The sequence below is a fragment of the Acipenser ruthenus genome, chromosome 24, assembly GCF_902713425.1.
Source record: "Acipenser ruthenus chromosome 24, fAciRut3.2 maternal haplotype, whole genome shotgun sequence".
Classification (NCBI taxonomy): domain Eukaryota; kingdom Metazoa; phylum Chordata; class Actinopteri; order Acipenseriformes; family Acipenseridae; genus Acipenser; species Acipenser ruthenus.
The window spans coordinates 4,935,753-4,955,573 of NC_081212.1; the positions used below are offsets into that span (position 1 = coordinate 4,935,753).

Here is a 19,821-nt window from a genome sequence, read left to right on the forward strand (position 1 = left end):
ACATGCAATAAAATTACATCTAAAGAAGTGATGGGCCTCATAGAGTAGAACCAGTCATTTCTAGTTTTATCATTTCTTTTGATCTTTTTTGTTTTATGTTGCTATTTTGGTTTTAGTTCAATTTTATTAAGTGGTTTGAAAAATGTTCAGTTATTAATTAAAAAATTGAAACAAGAACAGCAGGACCACCATGTTTATTTTTCATAAAATGTTTGCTTTTTGCATCACTTAGAAATTCAAGTTTTAATGCATTCAAATAAGCTGCTAATTTCTAAATTTTCTGCAGAAATGTTTGCAGATATGTAGACCACAGAATATCTGAATTTAGCAGATGCCGATTTATCTTTTTTCCCCTCCAGATTTTCACTTCTCGGTTTTTCTGTGATCGCATATGGTTCTCAGTACAGGGAAGTGTGCTTTCCACGACACCTTCAGCGAAAACTTACAAAAGCTATGTTCCTTGGTTCCAGACTGTCTGCTCTTTTAATTGTACAACACTTACTTTCACAGACAAACTGCGATCTAATTTAAGAAATAAAAAAAGTTCAAAGACATTTTATATCATCCTTTCCTCAGACTGACCTTTTCTCGATCTCTTTTTTGGAGCTGTGCTCCTGGCTGGTATAACACTGCCATCTCGAGGGCTCAAGACATGACAGAGACATGCAGCAGAAGACAAAACCCTTACTGCATCCAGCATGCATTCAAATTGCAATACTGTTTAGCATAAAACCACAATCCTGAGAAACAACACAGTTTAAAAAGTGCAAAGTATTTTTTTTATATTTAATAGTCCTTCTTATTAGGTTGGCATACTTTACCATCAATTATTGTGATTTTATACTTGGCATGTTGTGGCATGGCCGAATCTTCACACCCTGAGGCGTAGTATTGAAATGCTTTAACACAACGTGGGTAGGAATGTTGGCATGAGCTCCCCTCACCCATGCTTCTCTTGTTGTCTTGGCAGGGCGCTGGCACTGCCATTGGCGAGCTTCCTCCCTACTTCATGGCGCGGGCTGCAAGGATGTCTGGCGCTGAACCGGATGATGAAGACTATGAGGAATTTGAAGAGATGCTGGAACACACTCAGAGCGCACAGGTGCGGCCCGCCAGCTTCCTGCTGCCTTTTACTATCTGGTTGTTAATCTTGTGATGCCATTCTCTTAGGCAATACAAGAGGATGGTCCGGTCTGCAGTGTTGCAGAGTCATGCTTTATGACATGTAGAAGCATGATTTTTAATGACTGTAGCTACATAAGTTTAAAATATAATATATTACTTGGTAGTAAATATACTGCTATTCAAAACAAAAATACCCAAAAGACTTTGAGAAAATTATGTTTACAGGAAGTTACATAGACTTGTTAGACTGTTGTAGACATAAGATTAAGTATTCCTTACATCTAATCTTATTGTCAAGTACATCGCATTTGCATTTCTTCAGTGATGTCAGAAGATATGCACTATTAAAAGCAGAACCTTGTTCCCCTTCTTTTCAAAACTTGTCAGTCCTCTAGTCCAAGGGTTTCAAACAGAGGGTAGCATTTTTTTCTGTTAGCGGGGAGTTGGGGGGTGAAATAAGGGGCTGGACAAAACAATAGAAACACCAGCCATAACATTGTCAGCAGGGTGTGAGGCTGACATGACTAGCCAAGATGGCATGGATTTGAAGTCCTGGATACAGAAGCTCCCCCCAACGGTTATTAAATTCCATCTTATTTGCTATCTTGTCTAAATGACTTGCAATGTGCTGTTTAATATCAGAGTGTCTGTGATACCATTTGCATAACATGTTACATAGTCCATAACAAATGTAGTATTATTATTATTATTATTATTGCACTAATAGTGTTAGCCCAGTCTAGTAGTGATGTTTGCAGGCCTGGTGTATTTGTTGGTTCAGCAGATTTGCATAGTTTCTTAAGTTTCCCTCTAAACCAAGCTGAATGTATAACTATCTGTAGGATGCTGGCTGGACCAACTTCGTCGCCTAAAGCACAACATGTGATCTGTTTTAAAAGCTTAATCCGATAAGTTACGCTCGTTAATAACAGCATTTGTGGTTCCGCTTTACTTTGTAACAAGTGAAGTGCATGAAATGTTTAGGAGTGCTTTGACTCACAGAACATGTAAAGTTACATACCTTTTGCATATTACTAATACTACAGTTTGGCACTGCCTACAGTTTTGGACTTGAAACACATGCTGGAGTTGAAGTGCATCCTTCTCGTGGGGCTGAGATCATTCATCAGAGTGTATTTCTGTATAAAGACCCCAACTCCATGGACTCCTTGAAGAAAACCTTTGAAATCGGAAGCAGTTGTATGTTTTCATTGAGTCCACAACATGGGATGCTTTTTTCGAAAGCAAGACGTGCCTGGATTTTTTGGGGGAAGACCTTATTATTACTATGACATGTTGGCAGGAAATCAAATTTTCACTTCAGAGAAATTCCAGCGGGCTTCACATTTTCTGTGTTCCTGCTGCTGGTTTAACACGCGTGTCATGCATTTGGACCTGCATTTCAGTCAGTCTCTTGCTCTGTCTAACAACGCAGTGGCGCTTTGCAGTTCATGAGTCTAGCTGTTGGGCAAGCATTTTAAAGAGCTGCCTTCTGTTTTAGTCTGGACTGTTTTGGAATGCAGGCAATGTCTTTTTATTTTTTACATTTGTTTATATGGCTCTGTAAATACTCTATTGTGTTTTATTTTTGCCGGCGATGGAGAATGCTTTCATGGAGAATCACGGGCTGTGCAGTGTTGTTGCAGAGTCTCAACCCGTGTGAGTGTAGGAAGCGTGTTTTGTTACTAGAAATTTTATTTTTGTTTCCAGCAGTGACATTAATGCACACAATACCTTCTATAATATAGTAGGAAATGGCAATAACCTGAATGATTATGCAAAAGCTTTTTTCCTAGGACTTGCGGCAATAAAAGCAGTGGTGTTTGGGGAGGGGAATGGGTTTGTCTCAAGACAATGCTTTGAACGCAGTGTGGTCAAACGTTTTTTTAAAATAACTACTTCTATAATCAGCATTACAGCTTCAGTTGCATGCTCTAGAAACGTTCTGAAGTTTTGTAGCCGACTAATTCACTTTTTTTTTTCATAAATACATATTTTTATTAAGTGCTGTCAATGAACTTCTAACATTATAAAATGTGTTACTGCTTCTTTAAGTACACCAGGGTTTTCAAATGAAGATGTACACTGCAACCTGGATTCTCTACCTTAAGCAAAGCACTGCACAAGGGACTAAAGGGTTAACAGTCTGTGAATTCTTAAATGCCAACTCCCAGGATCATTTCTCATGTAACCTGAATAAGAACCATCTGCTTTAGGTGATTGCCCAATGCCTAGGACCTGCTTTGTTGCTCCAGCAAACCCTTTACTGGGATGTGGTTTGCCCAGGCCTGTCACATGACTTCTCTGAAACCCCCTCCCCCCCCCCCCCACCTCCTCCCTTTAATTTCCAGTAAACTGTTTGAACAGGGGTGAGTCAGAGTGAAACCAGCTTCCCTTTAACCACAGCTTGTTTAAAGAATTTGTCAACGTGGACTCGAGAGGGTTTTTTTTTTTTTCTTTTTTATATTCGACTTTGCTGGCACAGCTTATGGTTAAAATTGCGTCAGGGGTTCCATAGAGCAGCTTCCTGCTATTAGAGGTGTCTGCAACGAGTTAAACTAATGAACCTTGGTACGCTCTTAACCTTCTGCTTATTTGTATGGCGGCAACAGCAATTTGAACTGTCTTCCTTCTTCTGATAACCTATCGCAGTCCTAGATGCAAAAAGTCTTCTTTCAGATATCCGTCTGGGGTTGTTTAAAAAATAAATTCATTAACACACACACACACCCCGGGTCCAACTGTCTGGATCAGCTTCCTTTCCATTGCACTCTTCCCGCCTTCCTCCCACACCATGAAAAAAGCCATTTTTATGCAAATAATAATATATATATATATATATATATATATATATATATATATATATATATATATATATATATATATATATATATATATAAAATGTGTGTGTGTGTGTGTGTGTGTGTAAAATAACTACTTGGAGGATTACAGAACATGTTTGTGTAGATAAATCTTTATAAAAAGTATTTTAACAGTATCATTTAGGGAGAGACTGAAGTGTCTGTGGTGAATATTTGCATGAAACCTGCTCTGAATGACACATGGTTTGATATACTACATTCATAATTTTAATGCAGTTTAGAGCATCTGAGAATAATCTCCACAGTGAACAGTTACTCAGAAATACTGGTATACTTCTGTTCCCACAGCATTGTGATTCTCACACTAGTTTATCTTCAAATCTTAAATTCTGAGCAGGATTATCTGATTTTTCATTTATGACTTCTTAGTAATCATTCATTACTCAGTTGGTATAAAGATTATGCTATCGATCACAGTCTCTGTGCATGTTCTTCCAAAAGTCCATATCAAGGAATCATGGGGCTGTTCTGTAAAAGCCCTACGGCAGGTACAGAAAGTAAGCTTATCCAATTCATTCTAGTGAATATCACCAACGGCCACTGATAATTACCTATAAGAAAACCTAAAGTGGAGAACTATGCTTCTCTGATTCAGGTAACAAACTACAGTATATGAACATATCTAAATAGAGATCTTAAGTTTTGTTTGTGTCCTGATTGAAAGGGACTGAAAATCTTCTATCTAAAACAAAATATGTGACTGCCTTAATTTTATCATTTAGTTTTCCACACTTTGTCTTCACTTGAATTAATCCTGCAATCCTGTAGATTCACTCTCTGTGCAGCTGGTATTAAGACCCCAAGTTTCTGGAGCATGTATTAAATGTTGTGAAAGCCTATACAATGACTAGTGTTAGGCTCTAGAGCTTTAAAAATGAGTACTCCAGTGCTGAGCATGGTTGAGCTCTGCAAGAGTATTTTTAAAGTGCATCTGTCAGATTTTGTTTTAGTAAAAAAAGGTTTAAAATAGCAGCATTCATGTGTTAGACTAGCGTACAGAGATATATTATATATCAATATTATTTATTGATGTTGTACAGGGACATTTCCTGTCCAGGTGCTGCATTTAGGGAACAAAGGATGTTGTGTTTGTTAATGTATCCCTGTACTTGACAAAGTTTAGAATCTGTAGTGCTTGACTTGCCTCCTGTCTTGGCACCTTTATTGATAGACATTAACATAGAGAAAGTGTAGCATTGCTCTTGGTAAGTTTGCCTAACATGTCACAGAGCTGTGAAAGACAATAGCAGGAAGTGAGGGAATCAATAATTTGACTAAGGCCAGTTAAGCGGTAAAGGTGGAGCACCCCATATATAGTTGTTAATTTTCAAAGAAGGGTGGTTTTATAGATGTGTTAAATATATAAGAAGTACAAATATTGTTTATGTTTTGCTTCCATAGGATACAGCAGAACTTACAGGTGATGTGCTTCACAGCAATCCTATAGAGAGCGTGTCTGTTAAATTTGAGCAGCAAGAAAGGGGAAGAAAGTTGCATTTAGAGAACATAAATAAACTGGATAGCCAACAAGCTCCTCTTTCTGATGAAGTGAACATTGAGCCGTTTCATTATTTTAGTATAACCTTTGAACATGAATCTGTCCTGGACACTATAACGTTACAGATTACGCCCACGTTTCAATACATTATTTTGCGCCTTTTTATGTTTCTTTTGGAAGCGTTCCAGCATGAGTGTGTGTTCATTCAAACCCCTGAAAAGCTGTTCAAATTAAACAAGAAGGGCAAGATATAAAGTTGCCTATATGGTGTTTTCCAAAAGGGACCTGTTCACGTGTTTAGGCTTTTTTATTCATCTTAGATAGTGGTGGTTTTACCAATTTTTGTATTCTTCTAAATTCAATTGTGTTTGAACAATACCCGGTGATTTAGACGCACTCTGTGCCAACATGGTAACTTTCCATGACATGTTGTTTTTGTAATTATGTCATCTGGTTTCAAAATGGATTAAGATGAAAAGTGTTGGGGGAGGAGGAAATAAAAAAAATTAAAAAAAATAATGTTTGTGAGATGGTCCTTTTTAAAATATGTTTGTCCTGACCTGTCTACTTTCTCATTTGTCAGATTTTTTTTTAAATATAATAGAAAGCTTTCTTTTGATACTTTCTTCCAGTGAAACATTCCTGTGTTTTGTGGTTCTACAGTTATTAAAAAAAAAAAAAATCTAAATGCTAATACAGTGGTGAGCTCGTACAAGCACAAGGTATGCTTTGTGATGAAATTTTGATTTTCATGCAATTTTATTTTAGCTGATCTCCTACCGAGCTAATAATCCCCAACTGTAGTTCAAAACAAAACAGTACAGTTTAATTATAAACCACAAACATTCTTTTTCACTGAGTGGGATAGCCTTCATTGTATCACAGATAAAAGAATTGGGGAGGAATATAAAGTTTTACAGAATACATAAAAGCCTTTGACCTGTGGTGTCGGGTACCAGCAACTCGAATCGCACCAATCAAAGCAGTTGATTGAACTCTTTACGCCTCTTGCATTTCCTTCGGGCCACGGTTAGTGGTTCTTCTTAAATCATTTGATCATGTGCATCGTTGCTAGGTGTCCATATCAGGATAGAAAAATCTGTAAACCTGACATGCGTGTTGTGCAAAATCTGCACCTGGATTTAAAAAAAAAAGAAATGTGGTGGGGAAATATTTTTTCTAGTAATGGGAAGCTGCATTATTAGTAAGTTGTTTTAAAAATAAAAAATGTGTTAAATACTGATGTAAACACACTAGTGTAACAAGCTGGAAAGGGTGATTTACCTAAAATAAAGAAATACATTTAGATGACATTTTAAATGTGATTTTATAATTTTGTACACACATACTGCCATTTAAGTTGACCTGACCAAATATGTGTGTGGTTGTGTGTTTTTTTTTTAATACTTTTAATAGCAGATATATATATATATATATATATATATATATATATATATATATATATATATATATATATATATATATATATATATATATATATATATATATATATATATATAATCTATCTATGCGCATACAGGTTGGAATTGTGTGGGGAAATAAACTAAAAAACCCCAAGACACTATTTTTGAACATCAGTTTCCACAAACATCTTCTCCACTATTCACAGTCAGTTCTAAAAACAAAAATCTTCATTTTTCATTTTGGCACAAACACCCTCAAATTAAAGCTGCTAGAAACTGCTAGAAAAACAGCACTCTCTTCATGTGATCTTGTTTGTATTCTTTCATTTTGAGTGGTTGGTTCAGTAACGTGGTAGGTTTTGTTTAAACAGTAAAGGGAATACATCTTTTGATTTATAATATGAGATGTATTTAATTCACCAGTGAATCTATTAAGTGGTTTCACAGTGTGTGCAATACTGTGTGTGTATAAATATACACACACACATACTGGTGAATTAAATACATGCATATTTTAATAAAAAACCAACCACTATAAAAAATTATATATATATATATATATATATATATATATAATATATATATATATATATATATAAATTCTATAATTCCACTGTAATAGTGTGTTTTATTGATGTATATATGTTCATTAAAATAAATATATAAATACATAGGAGTGAACCCCCTCTTGTAAATTTAATTTGAATACACCTTTATTGTAAACATCACAGTGAGAGTTTTGGTAAAACTTCTTCTGACTGCAGAACACCTGTGCACACCTGTATCTTACTTGTTTTCTGTTTTTGTCCTTATTTATGTGCTAGATTAGCTGTTCAGCACAAAACAAACTGTTTTGTACACTGCAGTAGAATATTTATTGCTAGTACACTGAGGTGAAGATGATTAAAAAATAAAATTAAAAAATGTGTTTACTTGACCACAGTTTATGTATGTATGTATGTATGTGTATATATACGTACACACACACAGATTCATGACGTCGGTTTTTTAACTAAGAGTTTTTTTGTATTTTGTCTACACAAGTTCTTCTGGTCTATTTTAATGAGCTGTCCATGTGCAATATGAACAGCAATGAATATTCAGTTTTTCGTTTCTAATGGAACAGCATTTTCTGGAAACATGCATAACATGAGAGTTCATGTTCCTAAAGTTGTTTTAGCAACAAATAAAAAAAAAAAAAAATTACTAAAACAAGCAGTTAATAATAATTAATAGAAGTTCTTTTGGTAAAATGTTGTAAATAATTTGCATGGTATTTTAATTGGGTTACTGAACCACACATTGTTATACATACATCCATAACAATAGTATATTTTATCAGAGAAAACAGTAATAAAAAGTATAAATATAATACTTTAATTTGATATTTAAATTTGTATCATTTTTTTAAGTAAAAAATATTTTTAACAGTAAAACTTGAGCCGCTCATTAATTCATGTATTTGCCTGTCTTTACCGACCTGCTTACTGAAATGCTGTAAAGGGATAAAGCTAGGAATTAGTTTGCATCCTGTCCTATGTAAATACAATACAATAAAGCAAAAAAAAAAGTGTTTAACACAGATTCTCCAGTGTTTGAGAATGCCCTGTCTGAGCTTGGAGTATGATGAGTCAAGCATCCCGGTTTTGTTTCACGGTGATTGAGGAATAATACCAGAATGTGTGAAATAACATAACAACTCTTTTAACCCTCCTCTTCCACTTGCAAGCAGGAGCAGGGCAGCCTATTCCCAGGCTGAAATAGCTACTTTGTAGCAAGAGTTTGGAAAGAGGTACGGGGGTAGCGAGGCATGGAGCTGCACAAACATGAAATTGCCTCTTAGTCACCTGGGATAAACTGGAACTCTTGTCCTTTTGAAAGATATATTTTTTTATTTTCTCCTTTGTAATTTTCAATTCTGTGAACACTGATTTTATTTTTTTTTTAACTGGGGTAAGTGGTTGAAAGGGTTAATTTATTTTGGTGTGAATAGATCATTCTTCCATAAGCATTAAGTCATTTATTCCTACCTCTCTGATACAGTATATGAGGTTGTTTAATTGAATACTTCAGAATAAAATATGTAGCTTTAACCTTTCTTTGCCTTTTCAAAATTCATATTAAATATAAATCATAATTAATAATACATTTTAAATTAGTGGAATTCTAAATGTACAAGGTATTTTATTTTCTGTTTTGTGTGAACTTTCTGTTTTGGCTTTAGATTTTATCATTTATTTCATAACAAATAATCTGTAGTGCCTTCGTAAATGCAGAGTATGTTTTTAAAGTTATTAGTTGAAAGCATAAAAAGGTTAATCGGGGAGTAATGTAGACCTTGATTGGCTTCATAAACAAAACTAATAAGAAAATAGAATGATAAAGTTTTAATCAAAAAGCTAGATGTCTGTGTTTGTTTGTTTGCTTTATATATATATATATATATATATATATATATATATATATATATATATATATATAATATATATATATATATATATATATATAAGATAACTAAACAAAGGTAAAAGTGCAAGATCAAAATTAATGTTTAGAGGTTGAAAGTGTAAACCTCAGTCAGGAACTTAATAAGAAAACCCACAGATTGAAATATAAGAGTATATCTCTTAAAGTGCTACATGCCTGTTCTGTAATGTTGTTGATAGTTTTGGAAAACAAACAAGGGGTTAATGCTTCAGTACGCCATGTTTACATGGTTTCATAATGTGTGCTTATTTCACAATACAGTACAGGAGCAAGAACTAGGTGTGGCAGTAACTGTGATTAAGCATTTTTAAAGAACCAACTGAAATCTTTTTTTATGTAACATGTATTTGTATAATAAGAAATCTAATTGCACTATCATTTTCACTTACTGCTAAAAACAGAAATCCTTACTTAAAGGATATGCAGTAATTGATCATTCTGTAAATACAGGTAAAATTAGCGACGGAAAAAAATAATTATACACAAATAATTACTCTTTATCCTTTTTCATGCTTAAATAATATCCAGACATATTTGCAGATTTAGAAGCATTAGAACACATTTAATTATTTATTTTTTTGCCGTCGCATTTCAGAATCCTATTTAATTGCATAAAACTGCCATTGTTTGACTTACAGTGCAGTTAAGCAGTTGTGAATTATGTGGATTGTTTAAAAATAGAAGTGTACATTTTTTTTAGTTTAATTGAAATCTGTATTTTCACATGAGTATCTGGGCAGTGCGCTACAGTATTTACTGTTCACTTGTTTTCTGTTTCATGGACACTGCTTTCAGTTTCAGCTTTCTTTTTCTTCACTTGATTTCCCATCAGCAACGTTTTCTTGTGAATGAATCCTGTTTGCCATTTACAAACAGTAATAAAGGGAACTGTGTCCCTAAATACAGCAAAAACCTATTGTATAGAAAATGTTAGTAAAAATACTGATACTTCTTGTTTTAAACCTTAATAAATGTAACCTTTTTATTCCCGCCTTTAAAAAATAAATAAATAAATAATAATAATACTAATAATAATAATAAACGGATTTAAAAAATGGAAGTCCTAAATCATTTTTGCATTTTGAACAGTAGTTCAAATGATTTCAGTTTTGTCCTTAATAACAAACCACCTTTGTTCCTTTTCTTTTTCCATTAAACAGAAGAAATTGCGGAAATGAATAGAATATTCTAGAAGTAGGTTTTGTTGAATAGATGTTCTAGTCAAATTCAGGTAGTAGAATCGTTTTGTTGGATTGGAGCAGAGTGAAATAAAAATGGACTGATGTACAGCGCAGGTACTTTTAAATGGAATTACATTCACTACATTAAAAGGTTGTTTCAGATAGTTATGCACATTTTAAGGTTTTTAAATATTCCTTATAAAGCGTATTCTATAATCCTTGCAGGATGAGACATGTATGATTTGTGAAATACATTTACCTGTATACAAGGAAGGAAGAATCTATATAAAAACAGAAAAAGCTCAAAAAAGGAATATATTCATGTCCATAAATACATATTGGGATTGTTTGGTAGATTTTGGTTAAACTTTTAAATGATACAATCAACATTTAAAACATTAACTTAGTTTATATATATATATATATATATATATATATATATATATATATAAAATGGTGTGTGTATGTATGTGTGTGTGTGTATATATATATATATATATATATGGTGTGTGTGTTAAAATAGCTTTGAAATTAAGCATAACTTGTGCAGTAAACTTGATTGTAACAAATCATGTTTACTTTTAAGTACATTACAATGTAAGTGTGTTTGAAGTGTTGAATCAAAATTCCATTTATAATTCTGGATTAATGTATTGTATTTAAGCGTTGAGATTTGTTTACTAGCTGTTAATATTAATTTTTTTCACAAGGAAGTAACCATTTCTTTATTTTCTAATTTGTTTTTAAAAATTGAGAAATGTATACTTGTATCATAATTAAACATAATGAATCGATTTACAATACATAAATAGTTCTGTTTTTATTTTTTAAATCTAACAGGTCAAGTGTAGAAAATGATATTTTAGTTTGTAATGATACCTGTATTTTTCTTTTAACATAGAGAACTAAAATGTGTGATTTCTTTGTCCTTTTTTATTTACTATTTTAAAATGACCAAATGTTCTTTTTCCAAGTATCTGTGCCATGTTATATACAGGTAGGGCCATTTCTCAAGGTCTTAACTCAAAAGTGTAATTAGTGGCTTTTTTTTTTTTTTAAAGGAATATCAAACTGTTACAATAATATTTAACAATGTATGTTTGTCAGTGAACCTCCTGAGTTCCTTTTATACATTTTGATGGTACAGATTGCTCTTAATAACCCTAGCCTAAAGTGTGATATTCCTCATTTTACCTCTGTACTAATCAGTGTTTTCTTCTCTTGTTCTCAGGACTTTGCCAGTCGGGCAAAGCTTGCAGTCCAGAACATGGTTCAGAAAGTGGGATTTTTTGGGATTCTAGCTTGCGCTTCAGTGAGTAAATACTTATTTTTATATTCATCTCTAAATTGTTAAATGTTTAATAATGATAAAGCCTAAAAGCTCATACCATCTTTGGTAAGAATTCCCAGATGTAGGTTTCGTTAAATGTTCAAATGTTTTAAATTGATGTGTGTTTTCTTGTACTGGCAATATTAAAGCTGAAGTTTACATCTTTTGTTCATTCTTGTTATGTGTATACATTTTGTTGACCTTACTATTGTCATACCCTTTTTTAAATAACATTTTTAAAACAGTTATCATTAAGAATAGAAAATAACTTTGATATTCAAAGAACAAAAAGTGTTTGTTGTGTGTTTTTTAAAAGTATTTTGTGATGGGCACAATCGGTTTAACAAATTAATTAAGAATCAGGATTGCAACTAAATTAAAAGCTATTTATTGTATGCATATATACAAAAATGTATTAATTTCTGCCTCTGTTTATGAATCATTAATGCTGATGGATGAATTGAGATTAACTACATTTCTTACATATAATGTTGATGTAAAGATAATGTTCAAAATAGATTAGAAGTTGCATTTAAAAATCCATCAAGAATAATTTAGAATCTTTTAATGCCAGCTTTTCTAATTCCTAAGATGTGTCATATTTTTGTTTTACAGATCCCAAATCCTCTCTTTGATCTGGCTGGAATAACATGTGGGCATTTCCTTGTCCCTTTTTGGACCTTTTTTGGGGCGACGCTTATTGGAAAAGCCATTGTTAAAATGCACATCCAGGTAGGCATGACAGAGCTTCTTCATTTAAAAAAAGGTTCTAGGCGGTCCTTTTATTAGTACAGTAAAACACCGGATGACCTAGTATAATGCTAAATGGGTTAATGGAACATACTTTATGGTCTGTGTAAATAAGCTGTTTTATGAAATACTGGATACATTTTCAAGATTTTAGCTAAAAGATTGTTTTAGAACTTAAGATTTTACATCAATGTTAAAAGTATACAATTTATTTGAAATACAATCACAGTTTTCCTTTGCCCAATAATGTTTGGATGGTCTCAGTTTTAATCATTTGAGGATTTGACGTTCATTGAGGGTGTACAGTTTGAAATAAACTTGTCTCACAAACAGAAAAATTAAGTTTTTTTAAATTCCTATTTCCTTTTATATATACTAACTCAGCACTGGTCTCCCTAGCCTTTTTAAACATGTAAAAAAAAAACTGCTGAAGAGCCATTTTGAGTAACAAAGCACATGCAGGAAGCTTCCATTTTGGAAGGAAAGCCTGTTCCTGCTTTAGCATGTGTCACAACAGAAAATACATGGTGTTTAGAAATAGCAGAAGGGCAGCAAATATTTCAAAGCTTTTCTTTGCATGCCTTTTCATTGGGCTAGGTTCATTTCACGCTGAAAATCTGGAAAGGAGAGGATAGACATCAATGGCTTGACTGCATTGCAGCTTTCAAGATGACAATTGTCAAAAGCAGTTGGTTTAGTAGGTAGTTTAGCAACAAAAAGTTCATTATCTTGCTTCTAAAAACTCTTGTTTTAGAGCTTTATTAAACACTTTTTTCCCATCAAAATGAAGAAAGAACTTCTTTTGTTAGAGTAAAACCCATCACGACAAAAAACTTTAGTTTGCCATTAATTTAACATCTGACTTGAAGGTATAATTTTCATGCAGTGGCCCTGCTTTGAATTATGTAGTTTGAATTTCTAAGAATATTTAGGATCAGGGTTTAGTTATTGATTTTCATAACCCCTGTGCACAGCAGGACCCGTTTTTTTAGATCAGTGCTGTAGAATTCGTTTATTCTGTTGGGTATATGAATACAATGTCTTGCAGAACTCCATTTTACTGGAGTTCAGCTTTTAATTCTCCAAAACATGAAAACCTGAGGAAAAAACTGTATCCCTTTAATACCAGTCCGCAAAGCTCTTGCAGAGTGATTTGATAAACACACACAATAGAAAAACAAAATATCTAAACTTGGATTTACCTTTCACAGAAGGTTACAGGGGTCTTCCCCTGTGGAGAGTCTTCCCCAGACCTGATGCTCTTGGGCTAGTTATGGTGGTGTCCCTTGTCGCGAAGTCAATTGTGTGCAGTGATAAAACTCTTGATACCCTGACAAAATTAAGACTGGATGTGCAGACCCATCACACCTGATGCCTTCTCAATTGGGACATGCTCTGTTACATGGTGCATGGTGTTTATAAATCACCGTGTGCTGGTGTTTCATGACTAGCAGTCTCCATTCTGAATTTTATTTTCAGCTGCACATGGTACCATACACATGAACAGTATAAAGGAAGCCTGATTTATTTGAGAAGATTCAAGAGCAGCTCCTTATTGTAGTCAGTCAGATTTACTCAAACTAGAGACGTGTCTGGAATTATGTGTTTAAAACTTTCTTTTGTTCAATTAGATATGTGTTGTATCACAACGTTACGCAAGGCTTCCTTTGTGTTTTCTGTCTCCCATTCTCATATCTCTTTAATCTCTGTGAATTGTTTAAAATGAAGCCGTTTAAGTGTCTGGACCTGTTCAAATACCTTTGTCAGAAATTTAAATTTGTGTCAGTAGCATATCCTTTCTTTTAAACATGAAGCTTACTTGTTTGACTGTTCTGACTCAATACTGAGGCATGCTAACTTGCTTCTTGTGATGTGTTAAGTGGGTCTTTTTGATGGCAGGCCCTGGTTTAGGTGCGGTATTGATAGTCATACTGTGAATTAATTGCTTCATTTTCCTTCACTCAATGTTTGACTGCTCTTTTATTTTACTCTTCCCACAGAAACTGTTTGTTATAATAACATTTAGCAAACACATAGTGGAGCAGATGGTGTCCCTTATCGGGTGAGTAATTTTACTACTGAGTAATATTTGCACTGATAAATGGAAAAACCGGGGTGGGTGGCCAAGCTTGACACGAAAGAGTTAACTGTAACTGCTGAAAGCTAAAAAAAAAAAAAAAACTTTGCAAATGATAGCTGTTCAACACAAAGCCACTCAGCCGAGACTACAAATGGGACTTCTCTTAAGTTATGGTGTATTGCAGTGGTACTCAACTCTGGCTCTGGAGATCCATTCCAGTTCTGGTCTTTATTCCAAGCAGGTCCTAAATTAGGCCCTGTCCACTATGCCTTTAAAACCGTCTTAAAAGTGCTAAATACGGTTTGCATCCACACTACGCAGTGTTTGATACCATACTAGAGACCACCTCAGGAGGTAGTCTCGAGTCCGGTTCTAATTAGATTGCATCAGGTAGTGCAGTTTATCAAGTGTGGACGCTGTAATAACTTAATGCATTTTTTGTGTATCCTCCAGTATCCCAAAATGCTTTGTGGTATGTTTGGCAAAATACTTAGAACAGGTGCCTGAAGGACTTGCAAGCAGTGTACACTTCACACTAGAGCTGTCTGTCAGGACAGCTCTGTTAAACTAGTGGGGAAAATAACAAAAGCACAACGTTAAATTGGACGACTGCAAAAATTATTTAAAAGTAGGATTGGGGATGAACAATTCACGTAATTAGTCAGCTCTGTTTGAAGTAAAGTTAAGGGGACCAGAATTAGGCTCAGGCAAGATATGAAGGTAAAAACAAAGATTGTTTTGTAATTAACAGCTTTTTCTGAGTTTAATTATGAAATAGGATCAGCTCAATTTGTTTAAAGGGACTTCACCTGATTAAAAATAAAACCCGAAAACTTTAAGCCTACTTGTGTGTGTGTGTGTGTGTGTGTGTGTGTGTGTGTGTTCGCATTTACTTTTTACAAAATACTTTATTTATGGACCATATATGGACCTCTTAATATGGGGCATAACACATTATTTTAAAATAAAATACAGTGCATGGTGGGATACTATCATATTCATTTCCACTGTTCATTGCGCTGCTAGGAACTGTAACCGAACTATTCTAATAGTGTGTGGAGGCATTAAGCCCGACTAAACATGAAACAGTACTTCAGTGTGGACGCTTTGAGCTGGATTAATTAAAGCGGATTCGAGTACGGTTCTCGATCAGTTGTGTAGTGTGGACACGGCCTAAGTTAATTGCCTTTTAACAGCTTGAATTAACTACATTAGAACCTGCTTGGAGTAAAAACCTGGACTGGATTGGATCTCAAGGGCCAAATACCACTGGTGTAGTGTTTAAATGCTTGTGTGTAGATGGGTATATGTGACAGTGTAGGTTTTCAGTTGTGAAATGGCATGTTTTGAGTCCATCTACAACAGTATTAAACTATCCTTGCTGACTGATAAAGTAGATGTGCCAGTATATGTGTTACGGTTTAAAATCAGTAAATCTCCAGATTAACCGGTAAATGTGTAGATTTACCAGTTCAGCGGTCTATCTATAAAATAACTAAGGAGATGGTAGTAAACGGTCTCTTTTACTTACGTCCACGATCACTGTCTGGCAACAATTCACAATACAAAATAATGTTTTAGCAGCAAAATGATGTAGCGCACTACGTATGATTCTCACTGAAATGCAAAACTTGCGTGCCCTTAGGTTATGCTTTTTTCTTAGTTCAAGTTAATAATACCAAATCACACTCAGTAGAGGCATGGGTTTTGCTGAAGAGATGTCATTATTACCATACCTAATGTTTGCCCTATTGATTTAAAATTGATTTCAAATAAAATCAAGAAAAGTGCTTTTTTTCTTTTATTTTTTTTTCTTTTTTTATAACATAAAGTGAAAGACAAGGGGGATAAAATCGTTAGAAATAAAACCAGAAATCTTTCTCTAATCATGTCTGTATATGGGACAAAACATGAATACATGGTCTCTGCTAAATACATACATTATTATTATTATTATTATTATTATTATTATTATTATTATTATAAATCAAGTAATGCCAAAAAAAAAATCCTAAGGCTGGAGTTTAAGAAAAATAAATTAGTTATTTTACCCAAGTACGTAACACATTTTTTCCCCCATTAAGCTCCCTTACTTTAGTTACTTTAGTTCCGAATTCACGACAAATGCTGTAGCATTAACTACCATCTCCTTAGTTATTTTTACTGTTCTGCGTTTTTGGTTTTTATCTTTTCTGAGTTTATTTTATCCCTATTTATTTTAAAATAGGGATAAAATCGGTACAAAATAGTTTTTAATTGAAACATCGGTAAAAATCAGGGAAAAACAAAATAAAAAAAAAACACTTTTTATATGTGGAATATGATGAGTAGCAGTTCTGGTTTCTGATTTAACAATGCCCCTGGCATGTATGATGAAGCAGAATCTGTGCGAGTCGAAGCCACATTTTCCCTAGTTAGCTGATACTTTGCGAATGTTTAGGCAATCGCTGTGCTGACCGAAATAGTATCTACAGAAGGTATGAACATGACATCAGAACAAAACAAGCCAGGTTTATTCACCTTGAAATCATAAAAAAAGAAAATTGATAACTAAAGCATCGCCATTTTCTGTCAAATATTTACGATTTAAGATTGTGTTAGGCAGTGTTTTAGCTGATGGACAGTACTGTCGCACAAAGTCACCAATACATACCTCTCTGCAATAAACAGTGGCTGTCCAGCAAAGCACAGCGCTCTGACAAATTCATTAACAGTCATTCTGCGCTCTGATTTTATTAAAGCGTGTGTAAAAGCTGCATAAATGGATTGCTTGTCTCTCGGTTCACTTTCTTGTTTTAGTTTAATGTGTCGCTTATTTTTCAGTATGTTCTTTTATTCTTAGCCCGAACATGTACCTCAATGCAGCAGTATTTGCAATGCTATGCATCCTCTGCCTCATCTGACCCGAGATGTTGCCAAGCTACTGAACCCTAGAACTGAGCCAAGGCTGCAAGGCCTTGTTGGGCGCTTGACCAGTAGTTAAAAAGGCAGTGCCTTTCTACATACGTGTTGGGAACATAGGTCATGTTTTTTTTTCATGGTATTGACACATGTAAAGTGGGGTTTTATATCTTTTGATACACACGCTAATATCTTAGTCATACACGTTGACATAATGGTTTATCGTTTGCACGATCTCTTGTTCCTAGCGTTTTTATTCTTCAGGAAACTATTTATATGGGTAAATGTGGTTCTCTTAGCCCAATGCCATTTTACTAATGCTTGTTGTAGTGCATGTCCAAGGTCAGGGTCAGGTATCTGAATTAAAACAGCAACCTGTAGCATAACGAAGACAGACCTGCACAGCGTTTGCATTCTGCTGTGTGCTCAGATGATCAGTGGCTGGTGGCAGTGCTTTGTTTGTGCATAGCTTTACCCCAATAGCTGCCAAGACACAGCTGTGTTCATGCAAATGAATGCCAAAGGAACAATTGCTGTTTAAACATTTGTGGACCTCAAACGCCATCAATAAACCATGATTTGGTTTATTAGTTTTCCTAAATCTGTAATTACAGCAGTAATTGCTTATATTATTTTCTGAATTAGACCCGTGAAAATCCTACATGAACAGTTTGTCCAACTCAAAAAGCTTTGAATGCATATATGTTTATATACTACTGTGGGGAAACCTTTGTCAAGAATATAAAGGAGGCTTTGTGGTCCAGTGGTTAAAGAAAAGGGCTTGCAACCAGGAGGTCCCCGGTTCAAATCCCACCTCAGCCACTGACTCATTGTGTGACCCTGAGCAAGTCACCTAACCTCCTTGTGCTCCATCTTTCGGGTGAGACGTTGTTGTAAGTGACTCTGCAGCTGATGCATAGTTCACATACCCTAGTCTCTGTAAGTCGCCTTGGATAAAGGCGTCTGCTAAATAAACAAATAATAATAATAATAATAAAACAGAATCCTTCATTCCAATACAGGGTTTGTTTTCCGATTCCCACCGATCCTGTCTTAAGTAACAAGTACATTTCATGTGAGTAATAAGCCCACATTTATTTCATTGGCCAGTCCTGTAAACACTTTGAGAAATAAGCCCTGTTCAGAGGTTGTGTGGTCCAGTGGTTAAAGAAAAGGGCTTGTAACCAGTCCCCGGTTCAAATCCCACCTCAGCCACTGACTCATTGTGTGACCCTGAGCAAGTCACTTAACCTCCTTGTGCTCCGTCTTTCGGGTGAGACGTAATTGTAAGTGACTCTGCAGCTGATGCATAGTTCACACACCCTAGTCTCTGTAAGTCACCTTGGATAAAGGCATCTGCTAAATAAACAAATAATAATAATATATATAATATTTAAGGTTTTTCCAAATATACAGCCACCAATATGACATAATAATGTGCAGTACTACTGATTTGCTGTGTCCTTCTCTTATACCCCTTTAATTCACAGTAAGTCTCTGCAAAGGTATATATACGTGTAACATTGAGGGTTTTCTTATTAACAGAGATAAATTTAGATGTTTGACGTTAAGGATGAAGAAACCTAGTTTCTGTATTCATCATAAAACCACTGTTTAAATTCCCCCTTTGACCAATTGTAACCGTCTGTTTCCTGTTTGAAGCCCCCTACTATCTCCTGATGATGCAAAACCATTGATTGTATCGCTGCTCCCTAGCCACCACCCACACCTACATCACTGAGATTAAATGATTACACTTTACCGTACCTTTACTGCATGGTGTTCCAAGCCTTTGATGTAGTGTACCACTTTCTAAAAGGGAGTGGTGGGGTGTGGGGACCTGGGCTGTCCAAAATAAACCTTTTAAAGGTTCTTACATGTACCTAAAGAGGTTGGTTTGTTTTTCACTAGGACATATGGGGTTGGATGTTTATTTTGTAGTGAATTTGTCTACAGTCAAGATTTTTCCCCTGTGGGCCACAGAGGTTTTGATAATGTTTTTTGGGAAGTTAGCAAATTAGATCTACCTCCTAATATCACATAACTTGAGACACTAAAAAAATCTCCTAGCAACAGGGATATCTTACTGGCCACAGTACGACTGCTAACCAGCATTTGGAGACAGAATCTCTGTATAAGCCTTGCTTATATCCGTGCAAAACT

General features: G+C 34.7%; 1 protein-coding gene across 3 annotated transcripts in view; it reads left to right on the plus strand.

Annotated features, from left to right (window-relative positions):
• Positions 1-19,821, plus strand: part of LOC117429490 (vacuole membrane protein 1-like) — a 60,259-nt gene that overhangs the window by 26,382 nt on the left and 14,056 nt on the right. For all 3 annotated transcript variants that reach the window (XM_058998118.1, XM_058998119.1, XM_058998120.1), the window contains exons 7-10: positions 971-1,102; positions 11,829-11,909; positions 12,543-12,659; positions 14,678-14,739. In XM_058998118.1, coding sequence (XP_058854101.1) covers positions 971-1,102; positions 11,829-11,909; positions 12,543-12,659; positions 14,678-14,739 — 392 coding nt within the window. The remainder of the gene's footprint in view (positions 1-970; positions 1,103-11,828; positions 11,910-12,542; positions 12,660-14,677; positions 14,740-19,821) is intronic.